This window comes from Choloepus didactylus, chromosome 7 (assembly GCF_015220235.1).
Source record: "Choloepus didactylus isolate mChoDid1 chromosome 7, mChoDid1.pri, whole genome shotgun sequence".
NCBI lineage: Eukaryota > Metazoa > Chordata > Mammalia > Pilosa > Megalonychidae > Choloepus > Choloepus didactylus.
Window position 1 is genome coordinate 9,203,405 of NC_051313.1, and position 21,123 is coordinate 9,224,527.

The window sequence follows — 21,123 nt, forward strand, 5'->3', positions numbered from 1 at the left end:
ACCCTTCTTGATTCTACAACAACCTACTCTTTGGATAACTTATCATTTTTATGGACCTCTAGAAATACTAGATAAAGTACGCACTTTAAAAATTCTAGTGAACTTAAAAATTACGTTTGTATACATTTCTTCAAAAAAAAATGTTCCTTTATTAAGTGTCACAATAGGATAAGAAGACCCTATCTTCAAAAAAAACTTACTCTCTGTCATGAAATATTAACTTTCCTGGGTCTTGTGAGTGTTTTCTTGTATGGCGGGTCAGTGAGGGGATGGGAAAGAGGGTTCAACAGAAAATGTAACCGTGGCAGCCGTAGACGATAACTTGATATTTGTGTCCAGCCGAATTTCACCTCTCTCCTACCTGACAGCCTAAAAGTTTGACACAGGACACATCTTTAAAGTTTTTATTGGTAATATCTAGAGGGGATAACAGCCAAATGACACAAACCAAAAGGCAACCCAACTGTGATGAAGGAAATGAGGGGAAGTAGCATCGCATTTCTGTAGATCCCCATAGAAAGACCAATCACTGTAGTTACTGCCAATCTACATGGTTATAGAATACTGCCCCCGTTTTCTGATCTGTGTACCCAGATAAAGCTTTGAGCATTAAAAAGGCACATTGGAAAGAAGCTCAAGTCGCAGGATTGCTCGCCATTGGAAGATGCCAGACACACACTTACTTATAGGTCGTGTTGATGTCTGCTAAACACAAGCTTTGCCCCTGGCAATGGAAGTCTCTTTCATCTCTCACTCGTTTTCTTTGGAGGGTTCATTTTTCTGAATCAACCACACTTCATTATTTCTATTAAGCAATTTGAAAGGACTGTTGTAGCCCGCGGTGTAGTAAACCTTTTCGTCAAAAACTTTGCCTTCTTCCCTCAAAATGCTTGCTAACGTCAAGAGCTGTTCTTGATTCTTTTGGGCACTAGAGAATCCATCGAAAGACCTATGAAGGAAAGAATGGATAGCCATGAATGATTTTAATCATCTATCCCAATGTACAATTGAAGACTGTAATACCAACATATATCTGAAAAGAAGGGCAGGGCTGTTGGCATGACGCAGTACAAAGCACAGCTTCCAATCTGCCCCCATTTGGCAGAGGAACTGACCCAGCCCCTCTGGTTCCCAGGTGGATGTGATGTCAAATACGCCCAGGAGACCCAGTGGGAGGTGGAGGTCCCATCTGCTGGCAGGCAGTCTTGAATCCATATGATGTCAGTGCTCTCACGCTGTGCTTCTCCAACTTCAAATTGGGCAGGCTGCCCAAATGCAGGTTCAGCAGGTCTGGGGTGATGCAGAGGCAAGAGGCACCCCATACCCCATAAGAACACCCTCCTAAACTCTCCATTCTCTATGGAACATTTCCCCTTTGTTCTTCTCCTCAGGAAAAGAACAGGCATTGGATTACAGATGAATAGGTTATGGTTGCGACCTCCATGAATGTATAGCCTAATGGAAGAGACGAGCATTCTAGCAGCTCTCTCTTCACAGCCTGAGATGGGTTTTAACAGAGGTGGGATCAAAGTGCTGTAGGAACTCTGAGGACATGAGGCGGCAGGGAAGGGGCTCATCTCACTGGGCCAGGAAAGGAGGACTTTTTTTGCTGGACAGAGGAAGCGCATCCCCTGCAGAGAGAGGATGGTCAAAAAAGGAAAAGAGTACAAAATGCAAAACTACAAAGACTTTTCATAGTGAGGCACAAAATGAGGCCAGGACGGTGAATGGAAGAACCTTGTGCATCACCGAAAGGCCTCTGAGATTCCCCCAAAGGCTGCTGAGCAGACAGGGAACGTCTGCTCTGGGGAAGGAACAGGCAGACTGATGGAGGAGAGATCCGAGGGGGCAATCACTGCAGAGGCCACTTACGAGGAGGCCATGGGGACAGGGAAGGGAAGTCAGGTGAAGATTTAAAGAAGAAATGGGGGGAAAAGAATAAAAATTTAAGCACAGATTTTAAAGCATGTAAACAACAATATCCCGAGATTAAAACCTGACTGTACAACGGCAATGGAAGTCTTGCCAACAGGTAAACATGATGGATTTCATTTTGAAGGCTAAGAATAAGAAACTCTTAGAAACGAAACGAGTCCTGATACGCCTTCACAAATATGTGTTATTATCACTTTGCCAGTGGAAAAAACTAGTCCTGTTTTAGTCTTCAGATAACATGGAAGCTTTCTGGGGTACAGACCACGCCCTTTTATTCAGTGATGTGTACCCAGTGTCTAGACTCATTCCTCTCACCTACTAACCTTCAAATTCTCGTTGAATATGTGTGTGAATACAGGTAGGCACAGATACTGTAACTCAAACATTGCAGAGGAGTTGATAAGACTGCTTGACAATCTCCATCGTGTCAACTGACTATAATTCTGAACCATGTGTTCAGAAATGTTTGGCTACTAAATTTATGACTTATTTCCCTCTGAATAGCCATGTGTTAGGGTATTCTGCCTAGAAGGAATTTATTTTCAGAGCCCACATCTTCCTTGGAACCAAATCTTGAACCCCCTAGTTAGAAATCACCCTTTGTCCTCTGAATGGAGATGTCATTTGCTCTAAGCCCTGTAGGATGATGTGGGCTCTCCAGGAAGAGGAGGAGAAAGAGGGAGCGAGAGCTTGCAGTGGTCTCCTGGGCACTTCCTAAGTCTTTTGCATTAATTAACTCATTTGATCTTTGCAGCAACCCCATGAGATAGGTGATATGATTATATACATTGTACAGGTGAGGACATTTTGACAGGGAAAAGTTGTGTGACTTGCCTGAGGTCAAAGGTAAAAAGATGTGGAGGAACATTTTTTGCTTTCGTAAAATGTGTATTGTGTTCTGCAGATGGTGGGAAGTTCAGGGGCACTGTAAGTCGGGGAGGGTGTCTGTCCCACTTGAGCACAACCTGAATTTTGTCCTAGAAGCTATGGGAAGCCAACATGAGTAGCAGGTAGGATTTTTTGTTGTGGTTGGTAAGAAAGATCATGGGTTCTGGTGTGCAGGAGGGGAGGGGCGTGAGGGCTGCTGCAACAGCTGGGAGGTGATAGCAGTCGAATGGTCAGAAAGAATTCTATCAAGGCCAATGAGCTCTAGAGTTTCTGCTAGGAGCTGGGCAGTGTGCAGACTGATCAACCATACATATATGTTCAATTATTCGACAAGGATGCAAAGACCATTCAATGGGAAAAAGAGGAGTCTTTCAACAAATGGTGGTAGGACACCTGAACAGCCACATGTAAAAGAATGACACTAGACAATTGCCAGACCACTGGGTGTACAAAGACAGCCTGGGTGAGGTCCCCGGGAGATGAGGACTGAGGAAGGAACCATGGGGATGGGAACAGAATCACAAATCGTTTCTGAGGACAATGGGTGGGATCTGGGGACCAGTTGTCTGCGAAGAGTGTAGTGACGACGAACGTGCAGTTCCTGGCTGGGGAGGGGCCTGGCAGACAGGCTGCAAGAACAGGGAAGATGTGGGGGGTTGGAGGAAGGCTCATTTTAGAGCTGTTACATTTGATGCCCTCCCCAGCCCCAAGGGAGACGTCCAACAGGTAGGAAAATGAGGGCAGGAGACAATTAATAGAGTGAGAGTCACTCCAGGGAGTTGAACCACCTCAGTGGATGGCCTAGAGGAAGGTTGCAAGGAAATGAGGGTCAACTCCTGGCATCCAGGTGTAATTCCTAGGCTGGGAAGTAGAGGAGGAGCCAACGGAAGGAAAGAAACAGAAGAATGACAAGGCAGTGACTTCCTGCCAGCTCAAGGATGAACAGGTTCAACGAACAAGAATGGGCAGCACTCGGCTGCTGCCAGTGGTGTGGGAGAGGTCCAGAGTCCTGTGACAAACAGAAGGGCCCTGGGGAGGGCAGCTGGAGGGGCTCCAAGGAGATGGGGTGAGGGGAGTGACCCAGATGGAGGTGTTCTGAGGAGCACATGGGAGCTGAGGAAGCAGAGACAGAGAAAAACATTCTTTTTGCAGGTTAGTGGTGGAGGGAAGGAGAAAAAGGGGAAACAAAGGGCAGGCAGGATCCAACAGGCAACAATTAGTGCATGCTGTGCTTTCAGGTATTTTTGTTCAGGTCTAACTAGATTGCAAGCAAGGGCAATCTTGTGCTCTATGTGTGTGTGTGTGTATGTGTGTGTGTGTGTGTGTAATTTGTGTTGTGTCATATCTGGAAGGTACTCGATATATTTTCATTAATTGAACCAATTATATCCTGTGACAGACCTCGGACATATATAAAACTAAGCCAGGAGGATGCACCATGCAATACCTGAGAACTGTGTTTATGCAAGGGTGAAAAGCCTGTGACATTGCAGAGGGGCAACACCGCCAGCTGGCAGGTGAAAGCAGCCATCAGCAGACGTGTAAATTATGCACCACTCACCTGACAAACACGGTCATCTCAGCTCTGTCCTCAATGAAGACGCCGGGCTCTGAGGGCTGGGGCGGATCCGGTTGCTGCTCGGCCGGGAGGTACAGGGAGATGGTGACCGTGGCCTGGCTAAAAGGGCCTGAGCCCGGCTGCACGAAGCTCGTCACTGGGGCTGTCATCTGCATTTTCATCTCTGGGTCACAAAAACGGATATTTAAATGCACAGGGGAAGGGAGAGTAAATTTGTTGTGTTGAAGATTATTTTTCACTTAATGTATTAATTTTTAGCTGAATTTCTTATTTACTTTATGCTGTTGATATAAATATTTACCTTTAGGATAAGTTTTACCTTTAAAAAAGGTCAACGCTAAGTATCTACTGCCCACATTAAACACATTGTGAGCAATCAGCAATTTTGGTTAACAAATTTTACAGTTTTAGGAATAGAAGGCAAATTAAACATGACCCGGCCCAGGGTTGTTTTTTTTTTTGCAATTCCCAAACTGAGGTTCCTTGGCTCCCATAGGTCCCATGAGGTCCTATAGGGGACCCTACATGGTCCCATAATGTCCATAGACCTAACAGGCTCCAACATAAACAGCGGCAAGACAGAACCAGAGGCTGTTTGAGATTCCCCATTTTGTGTTGTTTGTCCTTCCTGCCTCCTGATGTCCACCCTCCCAGACACCAAATTACCCTGAAGGCGTCCTTCACTAGTTACACGGAGCCCCGATTCACCCAGCAGAAGCACAGAGCACAGAGGTGGGACGGAACACCCCGGGGGTCTCCGCCAGGGCTAAGGGCCCAAGGAGAGCCCGTGGCTCCCAACGTTCAGCCTTGGAGATCTGGTGCTTTTTCTATTATAAAGGATATTTCTGTAATAAGCTAAAAGCCAACCATGAGCCCGGGGACTCCGCCACCATGCAGATAATGAGAGTAAAGAGTTTTTTTCACCTTTCTCGTTTTTGCCTTCGATGTAGCCGCTCAGTTTCGGAAAGCCGGCCTGCATGGCCGCGTCCCAGTCCAGAGACTCCACCGAGGTGCTGACCCACTTGGCGGGGCCGTAGCGGCGGATCTCGTAACTTCGGGGCTGGAGGGGCACAGCGCACACCGGGCGGCCGTTCCAGGAGCGCAGGCCGCGGGCGGCGCCACCAGGGTCGCCGGGCTCTCGGGCCCACCCGCGGCCTGCCCCGGGGTCCCGGTGCCTTCGGGGCGCGCAGGGCCACTCGCCGCTCGGCGGGCGCCCTCCGCCTTGAAAACGAGCACCCGGGAAGCCCCTCGGCCCGGAGGGACCCCGCGGGTTCGGGGATGATGGGCTCCTTTACTCCACCGCAGAGGAAACGCGGGGGAACGTGGCGCCCAGGTCTCCGCGGACGCCCGGACGGTCCCGTTGGGGCAGGAACCGCGCGGGGGCTCGCGGCCACCGCGGAAACTACCTTTTACCGAAATCACCGCCCCCCGCCCTCCCCTGCCCGGGCCCTCCCCTACCTGGGCGCCCGCAGGCTCCGGGGCCTGCCAGGCCGGCGTCTCCGGGGCCGCCCCGGGCTCGGGCTCGGCCACCTCGGCCATGGGCCGACACCGCGACAGAGCTGGCGAGCCGCGTCCGGAAGGCCGCACCTGGCGCCGCGCGCCCGCTCCCCGGCTCCCGCCCCGGCCCCGGCGGCCGCCCTCGGTCCTAGAGTCCCGCCAAGGCCACCCGGGGGGCCGTCCTCCTGCTCCGGGGTCCCGCCCCGGCTACCGGGGGGCCGTCCTCCTGCTCCGGGGTCCCGCCCCGGCTACCGGGGGGCCGTCCTCCTGCTCCCCGGGTCCCGCCCCGGCCCCGGCGGCCGCCCTCGGTCCTAGAGTCCCGCCAAGGCCACCCGGGGAGTCGTCCTGCTGCTCCCCGGGTCCCGCCCCGGCTACCGGGGGGCCGTCCTCCTGCTCCCCGGGTCCCGCCCCGGCTACCGGGGGGCCGTCCTCCTGCTCCCCGGGTCCCGCCCCGGCTACCGGGGGGCCGTCCTCCTGCGCCCGGGTCCCGCCCCACCAACGCACTAACCGCAGTGTGGGGTCCGGAGCCAACGGGACACAGCCCGGGCCTGGGCCGAGATAGGACGCTCCCGCCTCCCGGGTTCCCCCGAAGGACCTCGGCCCCGGTCGGGGCTGGGGAGAGACCAGACCCTGCCTGGAGCCGGGCTTGCAGGGCCGCTGTCGGCTGGGCTTTCTTTGGAGGTCCGTCCCTCCTCGGCCTTTTTATTTTATTTTATTGTGGCAACATATATATGTGTCATAAAATTTGCCATTTTAACCAATTTTAAATGGTATGCTTCCGTGACATTAATTACAAACACAGTGTTTTGCAACTAGCACCACTATTTCCAAAACCTTATCTTCCCCCAAACAGAAATTCTTTACCCCATAGGCAAGGACTCCCCACCCCTCCCCCACCCTGTAACCGCTAATCTGCTGTCCCTGTGAGTTTATTTTTCCAGATATTTCATGCCAAGAGAAAGCATTCAGTATCTGTCCTTCCGGGCCTGCCTTCTTTCATCTGTCTGATGTCTTCCAGGGCCACCCTTGCGGTAGCAGGTCTCAAAACGTCCTTGTGACTGAGGGGACTTCCTTGGTCTGGACAGACCACCTGTGGTGCATCCTGCTTCCACCGTTGGCCTATTGGAACCATGTACCTGTTTGGGTCTGTCTGCAGTTCTCTGGGTGTGTACCTGGAGCGGTTGCCCCGCACTTACGTTGGAATGACCCCCTATGGATGTTTGGTGTCTCGCTGGGGTGTTTCTGACTGGTCCGGGACCCCCTCCCCAGGCCCCAGTGCACTGGAGCCAGGTCAGCAGACGGGCGCATTCCCAGGTGGGGAGCCGAGGCCCTGCTCCCCTGTGGGGTTTCCCGCCCCCAGCGTTCAGTGGCAGGCGGGAGGGCACCTGTCCTCCAGGTGGAGGGGGCAGCACCTGCCCACCCTGACTTTGGCCTCTGCATCAGCAGCTGTGGGCCCAGCACTCCCGCAGCTCACTGACACCTAGAAGGCAGCCAGAATCCTGATTTGCACTGGCCTCTTGACCTTTCCCGGAAATGACATCAAACCCAGAGAGTCATCCCACCAGGTCTGACTGGCTGAGGAGTGCAGGGTAGTGGCCGAACCCTAGATATTTTTTAATTTTTAATTTTTGGGTCAGATTTATATTATTATTATTATTATTTTGGGGGGGTAACAAATTTAAGATAAAATTCACATATCCAATTCACCCATTTAAAGCGCATCACTTAATGGTGTTGAGTCTCTTCCCAGAGTTGTGTCACATCACTGCAATCAAGTTTAGACCATTTTCATCTGTGCCAACAAGAAACCACATACCCTCTAGCCTTCACTCCCCAATCTCCCAGCCCCAGCAACCAGGAATCTGCCTTCTGTCTCTGCAGATTTGCCTGTCCTGGACAATTTGTGTAAATGGCACCCTAAGGTGCGTGGTCTTTTGAGTCTGGCTTCTTTCACTTAGCATCATGGTTTCAAGGTTCATCTGTGTTGAAGCAAGCATCAAGACTGCGTTCTTTTACCACCTAATGATACTCTGTTGTGTGGGCTGGTGTTCTTAGGGCAGAGAACTTCCTCTCCTTCACTCCCCCTTCCCAGGCCTCCAGACAGCGGACGCTCTCTAGCGGTCATATCAAATCTACTCTCAAAAATCTGAATTAGGTAGTGAAAGAAAAATAACGAATTTTAACACTTTTAAATAGCCTGTTTATTTTTTTAATTCCATTTTATTGAGGTATATTCACATACCACACAATCATCCATGGCATGCAATCAACTGTTCACACTACCATCATATAGTTCTGCATTCATCACCTCAATCTATTTCTGAACATTTTCCTTACACCAGAAAGAATAGAAATAATAAAAAATAAAAGTAAAAAAAGAACACCCAAATCATTCCCCTTCTCCCACCCTATTTTTCATTTAGCTTTCGTCCCCATTTTTCTACTCGTCCATCCATACACTGGGTAAAGGGAGTGTGATCCACAAGGTTTTCACCATCCCACTGTCACCCCTTATAAGCTACATTGTTATACAATCATCTTCAAGAGTCAAGGCTACTGGGTTGGAGTTTGATAGTTTCAGGTGTTTACTTCTAATTATTCCAATACATTAAACCCTAAAAAGGGTTATTTATATAGTGCATAAGAGTGCCCAGCAGAGTGACCACTCAACTCCATTTGAAATCTCTCAGCCACTGAAACTTGATTTTGTTTCATTTCACATCCCCCTGTTGGTCAAGAAGATGTTCTCAATCCCACAGTGCAGGTCCAGATTCATCCTCGAGGGGTCATATCCTGTGTTGCCAGGGAGATTTACACCCCTGGGAGTCAGATCCCACGTAGGGGTAGGGCAGTGATTTCACCTGCCAAGTTGGCTTAGTTAGAGAGAGAGGCCACATCTGAGCAACAAAGAGGCTCTCAGGGGGAGACTCTTAGGCACAATTATAAACAGGTTTAGCCTCTCCTTTGCAGTAGCCTGTTTATTTTAACTCCCCTAGCAGGTGCTTAGGTGACACTGCAAAATTGAGAATATAATTTTATTTTATTGCAGGCATTTTTTTCAAGAGCAAAAGGAAGCAATCTATTTTGTTGCTTAAGAAATCTATTTTAATTGTAATTTGAAGAATAACTTTTACAGTTACCAATGCCTATTTTGGGATGTGGAGACATTTTGTTTGTAGCAAAACTGAGACTAAATTTGGGGGCATTAATGTTATAAGGTATGTAATATACAATTAATGAAGGCAACAGCAGATGATGAGGCCCCATTATCTATATTTACAGGGTGGTAATTCATCATATAAAAGAATATAAGGAAGGGAAGGAAAGAATTTATTTCAAAATAACAGGATTTCAGATAGAACAAATTTAATGAAATTTGGAAGGTTCAAGTTTTATATTCATATTTCAAAATAATCAAGCTAGTTTTCTTGTTGATTTATTATGAAAAAATTCTTTCCATACAATAAGAATAAATACATTAAAAGTTTGTGTTACACTATGAACCAGATACTTTATTTAAGCTTTACAGCAAATTTTGAGGGAAGTCCTGCTTTCCACATTTCAAAGTCCGTGAAGCTGGGGTGGAAGGGGGCACGAGTTTCCTGAGCGTTTCCAGTGAGAAGGAGGGCTCTGGGGGTTTCCCTCCCCTCTCCTGGCTCCATTCCCAGTGCCAGATGAGAAAGGATTTTACCTCCTAGCTGTTATGGACTGAATTGTGTCCCTCAAGAGGATATGTTCAAGTCCCAAGCCCAGGTCCTGTGAATGTGATCCTATTTGGAAACGGGGTCTTTGAAGATGTGATGAGCTAAGACGAGGCCAGGCAGGAGTGGGGTGGGCCCTGATCCAATAGGACCGAGGTCCTTATAAGGAGAGAGACAGGAGTTGGGGGGATGCCCGTGATGGAGGCACAGACTGAGTGATGCCACAGGTGCCACCAAGCCACCTCCAGAACCCCACAGGCTTCAGGGGTGCACAACCCTGTCGACCCTTAATTTCAGACATCTGGTCTCCAGAACTGCAGGACGATAGAGCTCTGTGGTCTTAAATCATTTAAACCACCCAGTTTGTGGTACTTTGTTACAGCAGCTCTAAGCAATTAAGACAGTGTTTTCCCATATTTGCCATATGCTATATAATCCCTTTTTTTTTTTTTTTTGATCTTTCAAATACTCCTCATCTGCCATAAATAGGCAGTATTTGAAGAGCAGATAGGCAGTGTGGTCTGGATAGACAAATTCACGGGGTGGGGGGGGTGCAGACAAACTCAGGGCTCACTGCTGATGAACAACAGTTGATTCTTACTCATGCCAAGTCCTTGCTGGCTGGGGCGAGTCTCAGGGCAGCGCCCCTTGACACTGGACCGGGGTGGGGCAGCGTGGCTCCAGCTCACTGCAGCAGGGAAGGGAGGGCCCGAATGTCCTACAGCAGCAGTCACACGCTTCCTGCAGTAGGAGGTGTGTCACCTCCATCACCTCCATCACATTTCATTGGCCAAAGGAAGTCAGAGGGCTTTGGCTAACCTCAAGGGAGTGCAAATGTGCAATCAACCTATATTCTCAAAAGGAGAAGAACCCGAAATATGGGAGAGAAGTACTGCTGGTCAGACACAGTTATCACTTAGTCTTTTGTTGGTCATTCATTCCATAATTGTGGCAGAGTTTATTTTCCAAAGATAGTTGCAACATTATCTCCCATCCAACATGTTGTTGTTATATTGTGACATTGACACACCTCCCATCCAGAGGTAGGATCTGGGGTGATTTGGAGCTGTATGTACCCCAGAAAAACATGTTCTTAAATTTAATCCATGCTTGTGGGTGTGAAACCATTGTAAGTAGGATCTTTAGCTAAGGCTACTTCAGTTAAGGTGTGACCCACCTCAATCAGGATGAGTCTTAATCCTATTACTGGAGTCCTTTATAAGAGGATGAAATTCAGAAAAAGAGAAAGAAAGAAAGCCACAGGAAGCAAGAAGCTGAAAAAGAACTGGAAGAGAAGGGAGACACCAGGAGAGACTGCCACGTGCATTGCATGTGACAGAGGAGCTAGGGACCAAGGGTCACCAGCAGCCAGTCCCAGAAAGCATCATCTTGATGACACCATGATTTGGACTTTTTTAGCCTCAAAACCATGACCTAATGAGCTTCCATTGTTTAAACCACCTCATTGCATGGTATTTACTTGATCAATCAATGAAACTAAAACAGGGTCTGTGTTTTTTCTCCTTGAAACTGGGCAGGCTTGTGCCTATAGTACCAGTAACTCCCTGTGACTTCCAAGGCTGGATCATAAAAAGTTTCCCCCTAGTTCTCTTTGCAGGGAACCAGGCAACCATGCTGGAGGAAGTCCAAGCAGCCCCACAGTTGTGGGCAGGTTCCTGGCTGAGGTGCCGAGTGACAGCTGATATCAGCCACTACACATGAGGGAGAGAGCTCAGATGATTCCAGCACCCTCCAGTGACACATTTGCAGACATCCTGGAGTCTGCCCAGCCAAAGCCCCAGAAATCATGGAGCAAACAAATCTCCCTCTGCAGGACCCTTTCTGACTTCTTAACCCACAGAATCTGTGAGCACAAGAAGAAAATGGTTGTTTATTTTATGCCACTAAATTTGGGGTGATTTGTTTTTCAAGGGTAATCACTGGAAGAGTATTCCTATGTATAGTGCCATAGAAGGTGTTGAATAAAATTTGGTCCTGCTCCATACCAAAAGCTTGAGCTGCAAAAGAAAAATTAGATAAATAGAATTTCATCAAAATTTAAAACTTTTGCACATCAAAGGATTTTATCAGTAAATTAAAAAGACAACCTACATAATGAGAGGAAATATCTGGAAACCACATATCCCATAAGGGCTCAATATCCAGAATATATAAAGAAATCCTACAACTCAGCCATAAAAAGTCAAACAGCTCAATTTAAAAATGGGCAAGAGACTTGAAGAGATATTTCTCCAAAGAAGATATACAAATGCCTGTTAAACACATGAAAAGACGCTCAACATCATTAACCATTAGGGAAATGGATATCAAAACTACAATAAGATACCATTTCATACCCACTAGAATGGTTTCTATTAAAAAACAAACAAACAGAAAATAAGACTTGGAGAGGATGTGGAGAAATAGAAACACTCCTGCATTGTTGGTGTGAATGTAAAACAGTGCAGTCACTGTGGAAAACAGTTTGGTGGTTCCGCAAACAGTTAATATAGAATTACCATATGATCTGACAATCCCACTTCTAGGCATATACCCCAAAGAACTGAAATCAGGGATTCAAACAGATATTTGCACACTGATGTCCATATCAGCATTAGTCACAATTCCTAAACTAGGAAAGCAAACCAAGTGTCCATCCACTGATGAATAGATAAGCAAAATGTGGTACACCCATAGGAATATTATTCAGCCATAAAAGGGAATGAAGTTCTGATACATGCTACAACGTGGATGAACCTTGAAGACATCCTACTGAGTTAAATAAGCCAGACACAAAAGGACAAATATTATATGATCTCCCTGTATGAAATAATTAGAATAAGCAAATTCATAGAGTCAGAAATGAGAATAGGGAATGCTGTATGTGTGAGGGGGATATATGGGGGAACTCTGCACTTTTGTACTTTCTGCATGATTTTTCTGTAAATCTACAACTGCTCTAATTAAAAAAAGAAAGGGGATAATAATTACATCTACTCCAGAGGGTAATAAGAAGAAACATAAGGCCATATAAACCAAGTGCCTAGTGCAGTGGCAGCTGTGGAGACATCTGGAAGTGGCAGCTCTGACATTATTGTTTATCAAATAATAAATGCATGTGTGATACTCTGAAGAATGTCAAAGTTCATCTCAATCCTTCAGAGCCCTTGAGAAATGGTTGAAGAAAGTGAGAAAAGGGAAGAAGGAGTAATAATCTGACACAATTTACAGGAATGTGTGGGCATGAGGAGTTCAATTTCTCCTACCTGGGTCCCGGGAGCAGCCTGGGACCACTGAGTGGGCATTTTAGGGAGGCTGCTTCTGTGTGATGGAAGGAGAACACGCTAGCAGTTAATTCCCCCCAAAACATAACTGCCTGTCCCAATGAACAACTGTCAGCATGGCAGTCATTACTCTTAAAATTCAAGTTCCCTCCTACCCAAGAGAACTCTCACCGCCCTCTCTGATGGCCAAGCATACCCATTGAGCAAACTGAGCTCACAAACCCACACAGAATCACAGCTGGCTTGAGCCCTCCATGACACAGCTTCATGTCTGAATTTTTCTTCTCTGGGACAAAAGAAAACATATATAAAAACAATTGGGATACTTAAATTGCTAACCCACTTAATTAATTCTGACATATTTTTGTCTTCGTATTTTACTATCTCTGAAATCAGAATGTATCTTATAATCCACAGGGTCTTACAATTACAGTCACCCCATCAGCGGTCCATTAAAAACAACAAAGAACCCAGAAATGGTCCTGGCCTTCCCCTGACACTGTCCAGTCATGTTTTACTCTGGGGTCACTCCTGCCACCACAACATAACTAAATAGTTGGTCTTTTTCTAGTCACCACTGTCTCAAATGTGATAACTGTAAAATGCGTAGCAACTTTGTATTTTAATGAATGCCACCTTTTCTTTCAGCTGGCTTTGATGAGAATTACAGTACGCATCCATTATTTAGACACAAACAATCCATGGAGCCCTTTTCGCAGGTGAGCAGGTTGCCCAGAGCCTGATACATAATTGCTTGATAAATGTTGAATGAGTGCCAGTCATAGAATTTATCAGACACCTGGAGAGCGATTGAGTGGTTTTAGGAGCAACTGGGAACCCCATGAGCCGTAGAGAAGGAAGAAGCATTCATCGTATGTGGGGTTGAGGATAAGAATGCCAAAGTTAAAGCTGGAAATTCCTTTAGAAATTAAAACATCCATTTTAATCCAAGAAATGCTGACTATAACCCCGGAGGCCCCGGTGAGTGTTTATTAAAAAAGAGGGGCACCCTTATTGATTTAAAAATTGCATGCTTAGAAGTGAAAGTAGATGACCAAATACTCCACAATTAGATGGCCCTCATTCTCAAAAGCACTTAAGAGAAAGTAAATTCCTGATGTGGCTTGGGGAACTTGTTTCCAATAGGTCCTTTGATTAAGAAGTGTTTCCTAAAAACTTGGGGGCAAAGAAGACGTTCCCCTTAACTCGTACATCTGGGGCTTTCACTGCTGCCACAGAGTTATTGCATTATTTCTTGCTGAGGACAAATTACAGAATTGGTGGGAACTGGGCTGGATTCCCTCAGGACTTTGCTGGAACACAGGTGTTACAGGGCTTCAAGGCTCCCGCTCCCTGGGAGAGGAACCACCCTGCTCTTTTCTGGAACGTTCCATGACCTAGCCAAGGCTCCTCTGCATAGCGTCCCCCTCAGTTTGTTTGGTCTACATGTTCAGAATGAGCGCCAGGCCTGGGAGGTCAGCAGTGGATTAAAAACGGACTCCAGGGTGGGCCATTGGGAGAGGGTAGAGAAGGGAAGGGAGAAATCCATTCTTACTCCCCCTGAAAAATTCAGATGTCCTTTGTTTTGTTTTCTTGCCTGAAGTTTGCTTGCCCAGAATGAGATCACTTCCTTCCTGAGCCACAGACTTTTGTGGGCCCTGGGCACTTTTGCCTCAGTAGGCTCCGTAAAAAATCAAGCAACAACAAAAAACTACATTATATTTTACGGCTGCACTGGTATAAAGATGAATATAATCTTTGACCCTAAAGTTCATGTTTTCTTCTGGTTTTAAAGGAAATGAAGACATTTTCAGCAGGGGCTGAAATCCCACCCTTGGGATTTTCTGGGGAGCTCATGTGGTGTAGTGGAAGGTGCTTTGACCAGTAGGGGAGGCTGCCGTTAACAGGAGCGCAGCATTGAAAGAGTCACACAAACTTACTGAGCTCTAGTTTTCACATCTTTAAAGCAAGAATTTCAACTATGTGGTTTTGAAGATCTTCCTTAGAGCTAATGACCTATGGTTCTCATTACCAGGTGATCCAACATTTTGACCTTTATTTTTCCAATGTTAAACTGATTTCTACTCTGATACTGCTCGGTAAAGGTGACAGATGCAGGTGTAAGCTGAGACATTTCTGTGTAAGGAAGGCAAATTCCTCTCCCCGCCAAGGAAGCAAATCAGAAGGTGAGTGAGAGCAAGAGAAACTCTACAACAGAGGCAACTGCACATGCTTTAATTATTTAAGTAAAATGTTTGCAAATGTCAGTTTTAATGTCAGAACACATTTCACTATTAGTTGCAACACAACAATTCTGCACTGCGGCTGTAGAGGTATCTTTTCTTCCTTCTAGAACTTTCTATTAATCTGAAGCTATCAGAAGTGAAACCAAGAGGCCCTGAAATAACTGGTATAGGAAGAAAAGTTTTATTTGGTGGCAAAAGCAATGACCTTTTGGCTTGCCAGCTTTTCTTATTTTTCTTTCCCTTCAGAGAGATTTCTTTACTCATTTGCAATTCCAATTTCTTTCTCAACTCATACAGAATTGAGCAATGGGCTGTTTTTCTCAGGGGTATTACACATTTTAGAAGAGGCCAGTCTCCTTAGAAAAATCTGGGGAAACTTTTCCCTGAGGAACTTGAAATCGGTTTGCCAAGCTTTTCCCCAGCCTAAACAGAGCGCCCATCCATCCAGGAGAGGACCAGTAAATAGCGGCTATCGGGGCCAGGTGGGCTTCTCCCGCTTCTCAGGTGGGCTTTACGAAGGGTCAGGCGCTGGTGTTGAACTCTTTCCAAGAGCAGTTTAGTTTCGCTCAGCCAATCCAGCTGATCCAAGCCAGGTGCACCAAGCCAGGTGCCCCAAGCCAGGTGTGCCCTCTCCATGCCAACCATGTCTGGGGCCTCCCCCAGAGGGGTCCCTGGTGGCCTCCTCGTAGGAGGGTGGCGAGCCCACGGAGAGGAGGGTCAGAGCCGAGTGTGGGAAGTCCTGCTCGCCGCCCCGGGGCCAGGCCGGCAGGAAGTCAGACGCTTCTCCTCCTGGGGGCTGCTCTGGGAGGTCGATGCTGAAGACTCGTCCCTGCGCCCTGCGCGCCTTGCAGCGGCCGGACAGGTAAAGCAGCAGAAAGGCCAGGAAGAGCAGGGAGGTGGCTGGGAGGAGGATGCACAGGACGGGCTCCGCGTCTTCTTGGGAGGAACTTAGCCTCCGGGTGCCCTGGAGTTAGGGGGTGGAAATGAGTTAGAAAGCGGGAGAGAAGTCCCCTGCGTCTTCAAGGCCTGCAGCTCTCCTCCTTCACCCTTTACTCTGAATCCCTGCCAGCACCCAGCGAGGCCAATGGCCGGAGCCTCCCTGAAATAAAGCGAGTTTGCATGGTCAAGTGTGAGCTCCGAGTGTCAGAAAGTATGCAGGGATGATGTCCTATGGCATTTCTCCCGAACGACACATATTGGAATAAATTTTAGTCTGTAGCTCCACCACTCGTTCTTTGAATGGGAACTCCTACTATTTATGTATTTATTGTATTTAGAATCAGACCAATACCGCTTTATTACCACAAAAAGGATCGTGGGACTTACTTAAGTTCTTTAATTCTGGAATAAAACCTCACATTGTATGTGTTCATATCACATATAAGTGATATTTGAATTCTGGTTTGATATCTGATGCTTATAAAGATTGAAATTTTCAAAATTCCTTAAATGGGCTCAGCAATATTTTTAGGATAAATAATATAGAAAATTTAGAACTTTTTTTTTAAAGAGTTGCAGATAAATCCTCAGGTAACCTAAGGGACACTGCTTTATAGTATAAGTGCACAAAAATAATGGTGGTTCCTAATGGAGTGAATAATATAATTATATAATAGGCTTGACATTCGATAGTGAGGGAGAAAAGCAGTACAAAAGCTAGATACATTTCTGATTGTAGACATCACTTTTAATAAAGCTAGTAGACAATAATTAAGCAATATATAGTGGGAATGCTCTTACACCATATAAAGCACACAGGAACAAACGGAAATGTTCACATCTGCTAGTAAGGGGGAAAGAAAAGAAGTGTAAAGCCTCCTAACTGTTTAAAATAAACAAGAAAATGAAGCTCTTGACTTACTTAAAAATAAAACTCATAATAATTAAAGGGTGTGAGCTCCTCGATTTTGGTGGAAAGGACAAACACCTCGCAACTCCTGACCTCTTTAGAGACTGGTGTTTCTACACTGCTGATCCTCTGTCATACTCCGCAAAGAATGTATTCCTGTGTGTGCTATTTTGACACAGAATTAGAGGGTTTATTTAACATTTATACTGCCAGATATTTTGCCCTTGATAAGATATGAGCTAAGATATTTTAGCTTAAATTAGCTTAAATTGCATAAAAATTAAAGGTTTTCTTGGGAAGCAGAGCAATGTTTGTGGGGTTTTCACTCTGGTTTGGAATTCCAGTTTCACCTTCTAATAGCTGTGTGACTTTGGACCCTTCATGAGCCTGCTGGGCAGGGTTTTCCTCCTCTATGTAATGGAAATAACAGCATCTATTTTGAAGGGTTTGCATGAAAATTTAATGCATCAATATGGGTAAAGTACCTGGTGAACAATAGATATTTATATATTTATATTACACGGTTGCATATGGTCAAATTTTCTAGAAAATAAAATACAAAAGATAATCAGAAGTCATCTAGAAACTATTGAGAAGGCTGGAAAATATAATGAAGATAAACCTGGCATGACTAGATTTATGTTTTAATCGATGTCTTTTTAGAAAAAAATTTTTAGTAACATAAATGTATTTCATTTGTGTAATTTTAGAATATATTTCTCAGCTATGGGTTCTTTCTGTTTTCTCATGCATAATCTAGTTTATTATCAGAATTATTAACTTAAACATCAATTGTGATGTTATAAGGGATTTTGCTTACAAAATCTGTAAGAGTAGATGAACTCATAAATAGGTTTACTACAATTATTAAAAAATCAAATTGGAGTAAAAAAGTTTAACTAGGATTTGTTTTCTCTCTCTAGATGAATCACTAAAAATGTTGAGCTATTATTTACCTTAGTTATTAAAACAATCACTCTTCAACCTTGATAAACATGGACCATTTCGCATTACCTGTTTTTCTTCCTGATTCTCCACTTAAAATAGGGAAAAGAACAGTTTCTGGCCAGTTGCAGACATCACATTTTAAATTCTCCATTACACCCTGTAGGTTCAACATTCATGGCTATGCAGGGTATTTAGTGTGATTTATTAAAAAGGTTTTATTCAGTAGACCCTGCACACTTCAGTACTTGCAATTATGCCACTTCCAGCATTATTAATATTAGTTCCAAAAATTGGGGAGAGAAGAAATGAATGGCACAGTCCACTCCTGGAATTGGTCCAAGTCTCTCTGGAAGGCTTTGATCTGATACAGCGGATTGGGACGACTTCTTGAGAGAAAGAACTCCTCTTGTTTTCCATTAAGAGGTGCACAGGGCTACAGGACAAATTTATTAAGTTGCCCTTAATTTGCTTATTTAATGATTCATAGTATATTGGTTAAAAATTTTTATTTATTTATTTTTAATGTGGAAAGGATGTCTTCACTCAGAGTCAAATGTTCTAATTTGTTCACTTCCCTCAAAGTTGTTTCTTAACTTTTGTTTTTCTGACATGATGCATATTGACTCAAGGACTTTGTTGTTCAGGGAAAATTTCAAAGAAATGTCCAATTAAAGGCATAACTGTAGAAGGATATATCATTAAAATATGCATACATAATTTATATATTATAACATATGTATTATATTTTTTCCTGTAAAAGGTGGCTTTGGAGAACTTAAATACCAACTCATGAGTTGATTTTCCAGAAAACAACAAAATCAGTTTGTTTCCCTCTTCTTTATGTCTCCAGAGGAGACAATCTTTTCCCTTCTGATTATAAAAATAATTCTGAGTTTTTGGGTTTCTTTGAATACTGCCTCTGATGGAGACCACTTTGGTGATTTGCCAAACAAGGAGACAGACCTCCTTAGTCCTCTGCTAAGCCCCGTCCTGAGGTCAGACACTAAGTTCCTCCCATTTCTTAGAAACAGGGCTCATTGTTCAGCTCGGAGAACTGAAGAGAATCCCATATTTGTGTGTGTACAGGCATAACTTACTGAGCAAAGAACAAAGTTGCAACCAGAAGGCATAAACTCCCAGCTTCGGGTGTTCCTTGACCCTTAGAATATATTTGTGGCAAGTTTCACTTAGCTCAATCATGGTGGAAAATATATAACTTTCGAGTTGCTTCCTTAGACCATGCCAACCAGTGAGTTCATATTTTTGTCACACCCACTATGCAAAATGTTGCCACAAAATATTGATACCCTAACAATATAAGTCCTGTTGTTTTAAAGCTGGCAGAGATTCCTTAAGGGAAAAGCCATGAGTCCATGTACCTACCTGCAGCTGTGTCTCCAGGGGCAGGCTGGGCTCGCTGCTCAGCCACTCGTCCATGCCCCTGCCCGCGGGGCCAAACTGCCGCCAGCTGCTGCCCGGCAGGTCCTGCATGCCCAGTCCGGCCGGCGCCCGCCGCTCGTCCACCTGGCGCCCGGATCTGTGCACAGCTGTCGGCTTCTGGCCTGGCTCCAGCCGGCCGGGGCTGGGCTGAGGGCAAGGGTAATTTGTCCTCTGATGACAGATGACAGGGAAGAGAAACCAACCAGGGAAACGGCTCAGGACTGACTACTTCAAGCCCGCACCTCGGATGGATTTCCCAGGCCTCCGTCTCTACAAGGGTTGGCATTGGATGTTAGCTATGGGAAGGTTTCAGGGGGGCAGTTTTTGCATTCACGACATCACAGTGCAGCGACTGGTCTCTGTGAATGAATTGCTGTTCATATTTGGATGTAAATAACACCCTCTCGCTTCCCTATCCACATCTCTCCCCAGCTGAATTCCCTTTAATGAGTTCTGGATTCTATGGTTCAGAGAGGATGGGTATTTGGTAGAGCAAGGACTCATTAATAATATTTTACTGAATATTTAGATGAACGATGCTTAATGATAACATCGCTTGGAAGCCAGACAGACAGTAGCTTAGAGTGGATGGAATGTTTGCTGGTTTCAATTTAAAAAAAGAAGAATCAATTTTTTGATATCTAAATAGCCTTCTTTCTGATTATCTTGCAAACTTTATAAAGTTACTTATATCAAACTTAAAATAAGAAAATTTCGATTTTTATGTTCACTAATGTAAGTTTGGGATGTTTAATTTGACGTACTGATTGAGCATTTAATGAATAAGCCATGGCTGTTGAATTCTCTTTTAGTGGAGTAAATTTCAGCCTCAATGACTCACTCAAAATGTTAGAACCCAAAGCTACAGCTACCCACATCCTAATCTAAGCATCATCATTTCCATTTGAATGATCGTTGTGAGAGTTTGAAGCTGTTATGTACCCCAGAAAAGGAGTTCTTTTAATCCATTCCTGTGGGTGTAGACCTATTGTGGGTGGAACCTTTAGATTAGGTTATTTCAGTTGAGATGTGACACACCTTATTCAGGATGGGTCTTAATTCCCCTACTGGAGTCCTTTATAAGAGGATAAAGGACACACAGAAGGAGCCCAGAGAAGTTCAGAGAAGCCCAGAGAAGCAGGAGATGAAATAGAGAGAAGCTCATGAGAAAAGCCCTGGAGAGGCTGAGAGGACCCACTGGAACCAGAAGCTGGAAGCAACAAAACCTGGGAGTGAAGGACCAACAGACTCCAGCCGTGTGCCTTTCCATGTGACAGAGGTGTCCCAGATGCCAGCAGCCTATCTTCTGAGTCCAGATGTCCTCCTATTGATGACTTGAGTTGGACATTTTCACGGCTTAAGAACTGTAAATTGTAAGTTAATAAATCCCCGTTATAAAGCCAACTCATTTCTGGTATATTGCATTCCAGCAGCTTTATCAAACCAAAACAATTGTCTTGATGCCGAAATAATATTTCTTAACTAGGATTCTTCTTCTTTTTCTGGTTAAACTGGAATTCTTAACCACTAGGCCATGGTGATTTCTAGATGGGTTTCAGAGAGTGGTAGACTCTTAAAACTAAGTGAAACTTTGTAAATATATGTGAGCGTTTTTCTTGAGAGGAGCCATAGCTTTCATTACCTTTTCAAGGACAGCCCCTTCCCATAGAACTTAAATATAAAGAAGGAATTTGGCATATTGTCAAAATGTTTATTTGTGGTTCAGGTTTTCATTACATTCCCCAAAGCTGTCATC

General features: G+C 45.2%; 2 protein-coding genes across 2 annotated transcripts; both read right to left on the reverse strand.

The window, feature by feature from the left end:
• Window positions 1–390: 390 nt before the first annotated feature.
• HEBP2 (heme binding protein 2) lies at window positions 391–6,251 on the reverse strand. Its single transcript, XM_037843221.1, has 4 exons — window positions 5,861–6,251; window positions 5,327–5,462; window positions 4,385–4,565; window positions 391–949 (listed from the first exon to the last, which is right to left on the reverse strand). The coding sequence occupies exons 1-4, from the start codon at window positions 5,939–5,941 to the stop codon at window positions 751–753; spliced, it is 597 nt and encodes a 198-aa protein (XP_037699149.1). The 5' UTR covers window positions 5,942–6,251; the 3' UTR covers window positions 391–750.
• On the reverse strand, window positions 6,107–19,418 carry SMIM28 (small integral membrane protein 28). Its single transcript, XM_037844608.1, has 3 exons — window positions 19,311–19,418; window positions 15,773–16,094; window positions 6,107–6,447 (listed from the first exon to the last, which is right to left on the reverse strand). The coding sequence occupies exons 1-3, from the start codon at window positions 19,416–19,418 to the stop codon at window positions 6,107–6,109; spliced, it is 771 nt and encodes a 256-aa protein (XP_037700536.1).
• Window positions 19,419–21,123: the final 1,705 nt, after the last annotated feature.